General features: G+C 44.1%; 1 protein-coding gene across 2 annotated transcripts in view; it reads right to left on the bottom strand.

The window, feature by feature from the left end:
- Nucleotides 1–5,490: 5,490 nt before the first annotated feature.
- LOC140217363 (alpha-tocopherol transfer protein-like) overlaps nucleotides 5,491–12,144 on the bottom strand; it is a 30,739-nt gene continuing 24,085 nt past the window's right edge. For both annotated transcript variants that reach the window (XM_072287908.1, XM_072287907.1), the window contains exons 4-6: nucleotides 9,816–10,009; nucleotides 8,016–8,126; nucleotides 5,491–5,839 (exon numbers count right to left, since the gene is read on the bottom strand). In XM_072287908.1, the coding sequence (XP_072144009.1) occupies nucleotides 5,663–5,839; nucleotides 8,016–8,126; nucleotides 9,816–10,009 (482 nt within the window). In that variant the 3' untranslated portion in view covers nucleotides 5,491–5,662. The remainder of the gene's footprint in view (nucleotides 5,840–8,015; nucleotides 8,127–9,815; nucleotides 10,010–12,144) is intronic.

The following is a 12,144-nucleotide window of genomic DNA, read 5'->3' as shown; positions in this document are numbered from 1 at the left end:
TTTTATAATTGTGTTTTTACGTGTCGTAAATCGTAAACTTTTGTCCAGTGAAACAATAGGTTGTATCGGCAGAAAGAAGGCTTTTACATAGGGTCATGTCTGGCTCCCGTGCTCAGCAACCTATATTTAGCGCAAGTAGATGGGCACATGTATGAACGCCTCACGGGACTAACAGTTTTATTGCGATTGCAACTATATGGACACTCCAGGCGCATTTAGGCCGTCGGTGTCGCCGTGAGGTTCCGTATAAACTTCCAGGGAGATAAGATCGTCGTCGCGGGCCGTATTCTGTAGGGGCGAGTGAAAGTGTGCGAGGGTGAGCAGGCGATTGCGGCTCAATGTCGCCCGCACAAGCGAGGGAAGCGGGGAGGAAGCGCGCCATCTTCCTTCGCATGCAAGGCTTTGGGGAGAGGGTAGGGCGGGGCGTTCTACTGGGCGACCCGGGCGGCCGCGCGCGCCCGGCCGGGCCGCTGTATCTTGAAAGCCATCTGCGACGGGTACAGTCTGCGCCGCGGTGTTTTAGCGGCTTAGTTCGAGTGATTCGCTCGCTGCTGCTGCCGCGCCTCCTCACTGCAGCGTTTTGACAGCGAGTTTCCACGGTCGTCGAGTGAGATGTGTTCATGTTGGCTTGTGCGCGCATGACACGATGCTTGTTAATTTAGTTAGTATGTCTATGTTCACAAGTTTATACTGCCGATAAAACAAATATCCTTAATTCGTACAGCCGTCCACTAATTTGCTGTCACAATCGATGCTTTGCCTTTCGGGCAAAGGTTTGCCAATTATTTTTTAGTGTTTCTGAATTGCCCTAGTAAAAATTTCAGAGAAAAATGTGCTGATACCTTTACGATCTTTCGCGAGTGTTTGAGACAACTTGACGTGACTGTTAAAATGCCTGTCGATGATGCACTTCGGTTTCTCGACGTTCAGTTCATCTCAACATATAGTAGGAGTTGCGGGGCTTACATAGCACTAGTTGTCAGAACTCTTGTGCTATTTCATTCAGCCCTTCTTAAATTGGTGAAGAGCCCCCCCCCCCCCCCCCCTCCCTCCCCCCAATGCCTAACACGGGTTTCAAAAACCCCCTTAAAATCATGCCCGTACCTAATGAAAGCCAGTTTCCAGCAGCGGACTGCGCGGCTTGAGGAGGCTGGGTATCCTACCCATGTGCTGATGCTGGTGGAGGAAATGCTGCTCAAACTGGGACGATCGAGAAAATGGCCCCGCGAAAATGCGATAGCTAGCGGCCATGACCAGGGGAAAATCGCCGTATTCCTTACACCGAGTGTGTTTTCAGAAGGTCCAAAATTAAAAAGAAATTGCCTGAAACCCTTAAGAAACCCTTAATCTAAATTACTCAATGAGGCTGCCATTATTTCTCCAAGAAATCAGAACGCCTCAAAAATTAATTACCATAACGTAATTTACCTGTTTAATTAATTAGCTTACGGCATATATTGTAATCTATGAATCATAGCCGGGGAGTTCTCTCAAGGCGTATGCGCTTGGAACGAATTCTCTGGAGTGCACCACTTTCGAGGTACGAACTTTCAAATTTTCCGACGAAATGCATCGTAGTTTCCAGTTACTTTTAAGAAAACGCTGTTTTATGCATTGAAGCGCAAAAGTAACTGGAACACCTATGCATTTCGTCGGACACATTGAAAATTCGTATTGTTGATCAGTTGGTCTTACCAATGATAAACATCATTTTTGAAAAAAAATTACTATGCTGCCTCAAGAAATATTTTTGAAATACAACACTGCAAGCCATAGCCAACACAGATTCATGGCCAGGCGGTTCATGGCATCCGCATTCCTCGTCCTTACAAAGAACTACATGACAACAAAATTTCTGTGGTAGTGTATAATTAAGCTACAAAAGCGTTTGACACTGTTAACCGTTCAATCCCTTTGGATAAATCGTATGGATTTAGAGAGGACACACTACACTTGATCACGAGCTATTTATCTTACCGTAAACAATGCGTCGTGATGGATAATTTCTTCTCCAACCTGCAAACAATCCACTTAGGAGTACCTCAGGGCTCAGTTCTTGGGCCCTTATTCTTTTGGCTTTGTTAACGACCTTCATTCCGTACTAAAACATATTACGCGTTAATGTATGCGGACAATACAGTATTAGTATTTGCAGGTGACAACATGAAAGGCATACCAAACAAAATAAGTGATGAACTTGACAGGGTTCAGATGTGGTTTAATAAGATCAGTTAACTATTAGCATCAAAGAAGCGAAGTATACATTATTTATTTTAGAAGAATGACAATAGATGCTGGGCAATTAGAGTTAAGCATTCGTGTTCAAAGTCTACAACATACTCACACTTACAAATATCTCGGCCTGTCATTTGATTATGATACCTAGAGAAAAAGCAAACTAAGGAACTTGCGTTCATATGTTGCCTATGGTTGCCACATGCTACTTCGTGCGCGAGATTGTTTAGGTTTTAATATTCTTCGTATACTATAATATGCATTTGTTCATAGTCGTTTAAGCTGCTGTATCGAGTCTTGGCGCAACACGTATTCGACCTATTTAGAACCCTTAGTTCGATTACAGAAACGAGCTCTTATCACGCACTCGGAATACACGCACCCGAGCAGACCTCTATTTCAGACTCCCCACATTTTACTTATAAAATCAATTTACAAGCTACGTGTAGCTTGTATAATTTATCATATGCAGAAGTATAATTACCATCTATAGGACAGTGTACGTATAACACCCAAAAAGAAACACAAAGGCTGCCACAGTAAATAAGTAACTTACATATATGCCGAAATACTTACGGTGAAAGGTTACTTGAATTTAGTGATACTATACCGTATGGAATGAAATCCCCGATAATGTAAAATTAAGAATTTCGCGCTGTCATTTAGGCGTTATTTATTAGAACTATAAATATATTTCACATGTATCGCAAGAATACAAATTATGATTTTCACTTATTGTATATTTCTAATATTTAAGTTCACGGGACAAGCCTCAGCCAATGCTGTTTTCACGGGTTGTCTAAATATTTTTTTTATTTCTATGTGACACATATCGATATGTAGCTCCGTCTTGTCATTGAATTTGTATGCCTATTTTGCTATGGGCCCTTTACTTGCCTTGTGGCTATAGGTCCAGAGACTTGTATATTTTCACTTTGTGCGCAAATAAACGCATATTAAAGAAAAGTAGGTGCATTGCATTGCAGAGCTCCTCGTTCTGCGCATCCTTGAGACAGATGAGAAGCTTCGCTGCATATAGACTGAAACAGGGCAAGTTGGATCTGCTGCATCTTTTTTTTTCGGAACGGTTGGTTGTGTGGCAGCATTATAGTTGCGAGTGGAGACATGTGCTTTTGAACGTTGTGATAACAAAAGTGATATACCTTCATCTTCTATTACCCGTCGTGGTTGCTCAGTGGCTACGGTGTTGGGCTGCTGAGCAGAAGGTCGCGGGATCAAATCCCGACCACGGCGGCCGCATTTAGATGGGGGCGAAATGCGAGAACACCCGTGTACTTAGATTTAGGTGCACGTTAAAGAATCCCACGTGGTCCAAATTTCCGGAGTCCTCCACTACGGCGTCCCTCATAATCAGAAAGTGCTTTTGGCACGTAAAACCCCATAATTTTCTTTTACGTATTTTATTGCTGCTCTTCTGTTGGAGTAAGAAAGTCGCAGTTTCGCACGAAAGGCGGAGCATCGATTGCATAATGAATTAGTGGACAGCTATACGACGTAACAATAATAGTTTTATCGGCCATATAAATTTGGAAATATTCACTTACTAACTGAATGAACAAGCATGGTGTCAGCGCGCACAAGCAAACACGAACACATCACACTCGATGAGCGCGGACACTCGCTGTCAAAACGCTGGTGTGAGCAAGCGCGGCAGCAGCAGCCAGCGAAGTGACCGTGCTGTCTATCACTTCAACGCAAGAGCGGCAAGAAATAGCGCGCAAGGTAAACATACCTGGTAGCGAAGCTTCCATAGGAGCACATACGTTCAAAACATGGCGGTCCATCGGCGGTCCATGGGGCTTAGCGCCATCTGTATGTGGTGGGAACACTTCCGGCGGAAGAAAAAATAATGTGACGCTATGTCCGTTAAAAGCAGAAGTGACGTCATTTTGTTTTCGAAGGCGCGAAATTTGTTTTGTTGTTCTTCCTTTGGAGCTATATATTCAAATGCCCCGCCATTCGACTTGATGGGCGTTTCGAGCTTTCAGCGTGGAAAGCGATGCAGGAAAAGGCCAGCCGTACGGTTGTCGAAATCGCATCCCTGCACAGAACATACTTTCTTTGGAGGCCGACGAAAGCTTTAGGTGTAGAGTGCTGATCCTATTGTTGGATGTCAAGCCCGTCGGTCACCGCAGTCACGCGAAAACAACTACACAATTATCTGGCGGTCGTAACTCACTACTTTTGACTGAACAAATTAAGAAGCGATAAAGCTACCCGCGTCACCAAATTCAGACAAACTTCTACACGCAAGAAAGCACAACGTGTGAGGGGGGCGTATTTTAACAGGTGAACTTTACGAGTGCGCCTTTCTGCCCATTTCAAGACGTGCATTGCATTGCGAGTGATAGTGGCGTCAACGCCCCCTGTAGCGATGGGCGCTGAAAAGAAATGCATTTATTAATAATAATAAAAATAAACTTGTATTTTCTTAACTCGTCAGGAATATATAAAATTGACTAGGAATTTTATTTTCGTTGAATGAATCTAACTGTGTCTCGTTTGAATTAAAAAACGCGTTTTTCTGTCTCAATGTTTTTTCCCTCCAAACATTGTCGCGCTTCAATCGCTGCTCCCATAACCCCCCATGCTGATGTCGGTGACAATCTGTACTGAACCGCTTTTCGCCCCAAGCTTCGCGACCTATTTGAATCGACCTTGTAGCGCGCACGAAGGCCTGAGCCGTCTGCAGATCCCTTTCAATATACGGCGCGCGCAACCGTACGCTGCCGTGCAAGCTAAGCACTGGGAGCTAAGCCCACCCCCGGAGCCTTGCGCGTTACGGAAGACGGCGCACTTACCCTCTCCGCGCTTCCAATCCTTCTTGCGCAAGATAGAGCCGTGATTGCCGGCTCACCCTCGCACACTTACACTCGCGCATACAGCATACGGCGCGCGACGACGATTTTATCGCCCTTGGACTTTATACGGAACCTCACGGCGACGGCGACGGCAGAAATGCGCTTGGAGTGTGCATATAACTTCTATCGCAATAAAACGGTCGTACAATGAGGATATTTGCATCTCAACTAGTTGGTTCATAATTTTGATCAGCTAAAATGTTCAAGCGTGCACAAGCACAAAATAGTGAGACTCCTTGAACACATCCACGCATAACGTTCTCGCGTGGTGGCGAACAATGGCTGCAGAAAGAAATTACAAATAAGCGACCAACGTATGCGGCGTGTGGCGTGATTCCGTTTTGCACGTATTGCTCTACACGTGTGCAAATAATGACAATTGTATAGAGTAATATATTTAGATATGGTACCTGAGTAAAAGGGCAGGCAGACTGACAGGTTTACATATCCATGACGTCCTTTGAGCTGCAAATGATTGCCTTTAAATTGGCACGGCATTGGCACTTGAAAACCAGTCTTTTGTCGTCATGGCGTGAACGCTCCGTTCACTTCCTTTGATAACCACATTGTAGCATCTTTTCGAAGTAGCTCTCCTTGCTGTGGAAGAATTTCTCTTGTTTCTGGAAGTCGAAGTCCTCCTGCATCCCTCCGAATTCCTTCGGCATTAGCTCAGGCGGGACAACGCCACGAAGTTCTGAAATGTCGCCCGCAAGGTACTGCAACTGGAAAGGAAGCAGTAAACTGGTTATTCATCATCGTCGTTATCAGCCTAATTTACGTCAACTGCAGGACGAAAGCCTCTCCAAGAGATCTCGACCTACTCATATCTTGTGGCAGCTGACCTCATCCGTCGACTGCAAGTTTTCTAACGACGTCGTACCGCCTAACGCTCTACCGTACTCTACTACATTTTCCCACCATTGGCACACAGTTATGTTAATCTAATATATGTATATATATATATATATACGTGTATATATATATATATATATAGATATATATATATATACACGAGGTGTGACACAAGAGAAACGAGACCAAGTGTGTAGCTTGAAAGAAGAGTGGAGTTGGCAACAACTGTTTTGCTGACGTAATCCCACACACCTCCTCTATTCATGCGTCCAGTTTCGATGGAATCGATCCCGCCGGTTAGGAGTGCTGCGTCATTGAGTGAACATATGCAACTGCATTATGCCGGAAAAATGTCTGATGTAAAAATCGAACAGCGAATCAACAAGTTTCTTGTGAAACTTAAGAAATCAGCCACGGAAACATTTCAAATAATAAGCGAGGCTTATGGAGATGTAACTTTGTCTCGTGCTCGTGTGTTTGGATGGCATAAGCGGTTTTCAGGGGGAAGGGACAGTGCGGAAGATGATGAACGGGGCTGGGCGCCCAAGGTCAGCGATTACAGTCCAAAACATTGCCGAAGTTCGTGAAGTGATCAGTGGTGACCAAAGATTAAGTGTTCGTGCAGTGGCGGAGTTGGTTCACTTGGATAGGGAAGCTATTTGACGCATTTTAACGGACAAATTACACATGAGGAAGATTTGTGCGAAGGTTGTTCCAAAAGTTCTGTCCATTGACCAAAAACAGTGCCGTAAAGACGTGTGTGGACATGTTAGAACGCATTGCAAACGAGCCAAATTTGTTGGTATCTGTTGTAACATGTGATGAGACATGTATTTTTACCTGTGACCCAGAAAGTGCGCGCCAGTCAATGCAGTGGAAGTCTCCAGGATCCCCAAGACCCAAAAAAGCCCGCATGTCAAAATCAAAATTCGAGGCAATGGTAATTGTCTTCTTCGACATTAATGGAATTGTAATGATTGAGTGGGTTCCCAGTGGTCAGACTGTTAATAAACACTACTACATTGAAGTACTAAAAAGACTTCGTGGAAAAATTAGGAAGAAAAGGTCACAGTTGTGGAGTGATGGACGGCTGTTGCACCAGGACAATGCACCCGCTCACACGGCCCTATCTGTCAAGCAGTTTCTGACCAGCAAAAACATTACTGTGATGAGGCATCCTCCTTATTTACCTGATTTGGCTCCATGCGGCTTTGTTTTGCTTCCTAAAGTTAAATCTTGCTTAAAGGGAAGCCATTTTACCTCAGTTGAAGAGCCTCAGGCAAAAACAGAGAATCTCCTGAAGGGCCTTCCAAAAACCTCGTTCCAGACCGGTTACCAGCAATGGCAGCACCGCATGCTGAATGCTGAAGGGGACTACTGAAGGGGACTAACTAACTGATTCAGTAAGTACAATAAGTTATTGGACCAGTCTCGTTTTTTTTGTGTCACACCTCGTATATATATATATATATATATATATATATATATATACGGAATTCTACAAGTGCGCTTCCCCAGAAAGCTAGTGTGGCCCACACAAGATGGCGGACGTAGCCCTAGAAGTTTAAATAAAGCAGGAGTGTACGAGCCGGCGCCGCTATCCTAGCTACCATTTTTTTACTGCATTCTTGACCACATATTGTGTCTTAACTTCGCCACACAATATCCTCCTGGAAAAACGCAATGGAAACTGGCTGGAGGAAAGCTATTAAATTATTCACGGCGCCCTGAGGCTTCTGACAATTTTTTTGTGCTCTATGATGTGTAGTTACGGCTAAAAAAGAAAAGCGAATAGTCGTAAATATGCTAGTACCCCTTCAAGCGTGCGGGGAGGCGTCGTTTCGACGCCATTTTGACACCCACGGCCTTCCGCCGCGAGCAAATCACTAGAGCAACTGCGTCATGCGGTTCTCAGCTTTATCGATGGCGTCGAATGTACAATGTATGCCCGCTATGCACTCGGAGACCACTTGAGTGGAAACGCAATGCGAGCCCGCACACCGAGTTGCGTCGCGGGGCAGCCATATCTCTTATGTCGTATCTCACCCTGCTCAACACTTTTGCCGAGAGGAATGGCTTGACAATTGCGTGCAGTATCCTGAAGACAGCTGGAGTGTTGAGGTAGTAGACCCCCTTTATCCGTACCGGGAGTGAGTCCTAAAGAGATGAGAGAAAGGAAAGAACGGTTATTGCGAAAACCCCGTATTGAAGTCGATATCTTCGACAATTACCCTGTAGCGTGTATGAGGGTAGGTATATTCCCACGTATGCATTTAAAAACAATAAAACTTAAACTAAAGAGAGAAAGCCAAAGTAAAAATTGAAGGACGCGTAAGCTTCTCCTTAAAGAGTGGAACGCGATAACATTCATAGATCCCCGAGTGCTTCTCACGCTTCCCGGCAACTGCAGCTTATGTAACTGTAATGTTCACAGGGAAACGCTGGCGGCGAACGCTATGCACCAAGGCGAGCTTTGTGTGTGTGTGTGTGTGTGTGTGTGTGTGTGTGTGTGTGTGTGTGTGTGTGTGTGTGTGCGTGTGCGTGTGCGTGTGCGTGTGTGTGTGTGTGTGTGTGTGTGTGTGTGTGTGTGTGTGTGTGTGTGTGTGTGTGTGTGTGTGTGTGTGTGTGTGTGTGTGTGTGTGTGATTTGATGGTGCCAAAGGAACCCAGGGGGCCGCGCCTCTCCTACCAAGACATACCCCAAACGGCAGCTGGAAACGCTATGGCGTTAAAAAGGGGTTTGTGTTTGAGCTTCCGCGTAACATGTTTTATCGTATATACGAATTACAATCCGATGCTATCATGCATGTAAGTTGTGTGTAAGTCGTAGTTTATGAATTTTCCGATGCATTTTACTTCCAGAAATTTCATTAGTTTAGTAACTTCATTGCGCTACACGGAGGGCCTGCGTGGTTGGGCATGCGTGGTAACGCTTGAAGATGAAAACACCACGTGCTCGACAACGGCAGAACAGATATCTCTCGTGGCCGAATACCTCTGCTGCCAACATTCGGACAAGACAACTTGTCGTTGTCAAAGCAGCGAAACGCTTTCCTGGACAGCGTTGGTGTAGCTAGCTCTCTCCCATCTGCTCAGGTGGAGGAGAATAAAGGCACAGAATAAACAGCACGGGGAAGTGGAAATGTTGGGAAAGGAAATTAAGGGAGAGGTGGGATTCAATTGTGACCACAAGGAGGCCAGAGACGGGGGCTCGCTTTTGAATCTTCCAAGCAGGAGGAACAAAAAAAAAAGCAGGAAATGAAAAAAAAATCGCGGAATCTTAGCGGGCGCCGTCAATCCGATGGGCTTGGTAATCGAAGAAAAATTTGACGCACCTGCCGTGGTTGCTCAGTGGCTATGGGGTTAGGCTGCTGAGCACGAGGTCGCGGGATCGAACCCCGGCCACGGCGGCCGCATTTCGATGGGGCCGAAATGCGAAAACACCCATGTACTTGGATTTAGGTGCACGTTAAAGAACCCCAGGTGGTCAAAATTTCCTGAGTCCTCCACTACGGCGTGCCTCATAAACTGAAAGTGGTTTTAGCACGTAAAACCCCATAATTAATTTTTTTTTTAAATTGGACGCAAGCAAATATAGGACTTGTAGGGTTGTAAAAAACGAGCAGTAAAATTAAAAAAGGAATAATAAAATGAAATAAACGAAAAAAGAAAGACAGATGGGGCGGAGGGATTGAAATACACTGAGTTAAGCGTAACGTTGTACTCAGTTAACAGTATTTTTTTATTTCTCGAAAGCCGTTTATAACTAATTTCTCAGCAAGCTATTAATTCGTAGCGCCAGTTTTTTTTATTTGTGTCACCAACTGTATTCGTTTCGCCTGCTTGCCTGTCCAATGGCGACGACCCTCCTCATGTAGCGCGGCGTCATCTGCAGCAAGTGGTGAGCACTGAAGCCTTTGAGATCTATGACAGCAATGAGGCCACGTATCTGTGTCTCTTCGTCACGCAGGTTGGATTCCGTAGCTACTAGCGCGCACCTCATCAGGTCGTCCAAGGAGCAGATGCTGCTGTTCCAAGCACCTTTGTTTGGTAGAGGAAAGAAAAAAAGACAGTCGATATAACTGTTCAGGTGACTATAGAAAAACAAAAACGAGTGCACAACATTTTTAATGTGGGGAACATGATTAGAGTTCAAGAACGGTAGGATCTAGATGTTTTAATCTTGAAAGTGGCTACCATTCATGCTTTGTACGCTTTTCCGGACACGTTGGAAAAACCTTGAAAAAAGAGATGTATGCCAATCTGTGGAACTCATACATCAAAAATAGTGAAGCTGTAATAGGGAGTCCAACTCACCTTTATTTATCCAGGAAACATCCTGGAGAGGGATGTGGGCTATCAGCTGAATCAGCAACATTACTAAGCCCATAAACATCTACTAAGCAGTTGCGTACAATCATACCTGAACATACACATCAGGTTAAAAAGTCGCTGAACGCTTTGCAATCAGAAAGTAGATCAGTAATTGTGAGATACTAACAAGCATTTGCTATAGTGTTCACAACTCTCACACAGACCCAAACAATAAAATAAAAATTTGATAATAATAATAATAATAATAATAATAATAATAATAATAATAATAATAATAATAATAATTTGATATGTCTGGTTTAAATCCTGGAATAGGGACCTCAAAGTGCGACGTAATGCTAACGCATTTCCCTCGCATTTGCCGCTAAGTCGCCACAGATTTGTTTTATTTCACACCTTGATGCCCACCACACCGTCACACGTGTAATGTCACAAGCGTGCACAATTCAAAATTTTCACATCTCGGACACTCGTGTCTATACAAGTGAGGAGCGATTAGAAGTGTCAGGGAGAGTGCTTGCCACGACCTTCCCGACTTTTCCCCGCCACTCGCTAGACCGTCTCCACCCGCCGTGGTTGCTCAGTGGCTATGGTGTTGGGCTGCTGAGCACGAGGTCGCGGGATCGAATCCCGGTCACGGCGGCCGCATTTCGATGGGGGCGGAATGCGAAAACACCCGCATACTTAGATTTAGGTGCACGTTAAAGAACCCCAGGTGGTCGAAATTTCTGGAGTCCTCCACTACGGCGCGCCTCATAATCAGAAAGTGGTTTCGGCACGTAAAACCCCATAATTTAATTTTTCATTAGACCGTCCGTTCAGGTGCAGCGGTCAACTCTGGAAAACTCCCGCGCGGCAGGCACGTACCGCGAGGTTCTTACGCGGATTAATAGCTGACTCAATTGTCTGTCTGTATCCTTCGTCACGTCGGCAATCTTGTCGCTTCTGGTCTGCTCTATATTCAGAGTAAAAATATGCAATTTTCTCTCCTGTTTCATTTTTTTTGCCTGCTAATTACAAGAACAGAGCGAGAAGAAAAGGGGTCAAGAGGAAGCTCGAGTTCTCCTATGTAAATACATATAGAAGGAGAAATCGTTTTTCTCGGCAACCACTGCACCAAATTTGACGGTTTGTTGGATTTAAAAGAAACCTTAGTCTAGTGACTATTTGTTTCGAATTTTTCATTTAGGTTGTGAATTTTTTTATTAAAAATGGGCAAAAATCGCAATATTTCAGAAAACGAAACTATCAAGTTTACAACCCGGCAATTTGGCAATGAAAAATGATATCGCAATTCTGTAAATTGCATCTAATAGTGCATCTAAAGCGGACAAAATTGATATGGTACACATGAATCCCAAAAAATTTATTGATATGGAAATACAGCTTTTGCGGAACCTTTGTACACAACGTAACAAATTGATGTAAGGTATAAAATTACATATCAGATTTGTCCGCTTTCAATGATATAGTGGATGCCATTTACAGAACAGCGATATCTGTAATGGATGCAGAACTATTAATTTATAAAGTTCGTGCTTCTACTTTTTTCAAGCTTTAGAATTTTTGAAAATCTTTTTCACAATATTCAGGCTCTAAATCGAAATTCCTCTTCCAACAGTCACTAGAATTCAACTTTCTCTCTCAAATGCAACAAATGTCATAAAAATCGGTCCATGGGTTATTTCAGGAAAATGTTTTTGCGTTTTACATGTACTTGAATAGGTCTCGTCGGAGTTGGGTCCGACCTGAAGCTCCCTCTTACCGAGGGGCTCGATTTTTTATTAATCATATCACGAGAAGCCAACAAACAAATACACCAAGGAAAGCATAGGGGAAAT

Source organism: Dermacentor andersoni, chromosome 4 (assembly GCF_023375885.2).
Source record: "Dermacentor andersoni chromosome 4, qqDerAnde1_hic_scaffold, whole genome shotgun sequence".
NCBI classification, from domain to species: domain Eukaryota; kingdom Metazoa; phylum Arthropoda; class Arachnida; order Ixodida; family Ixodidae; genus Dermacentor; species Dermacentor andersoni.
Note: the sequence above shows the minus strand (reverse complement) of the source record. Positions and strands in the feature narration are given on the sequence as shown.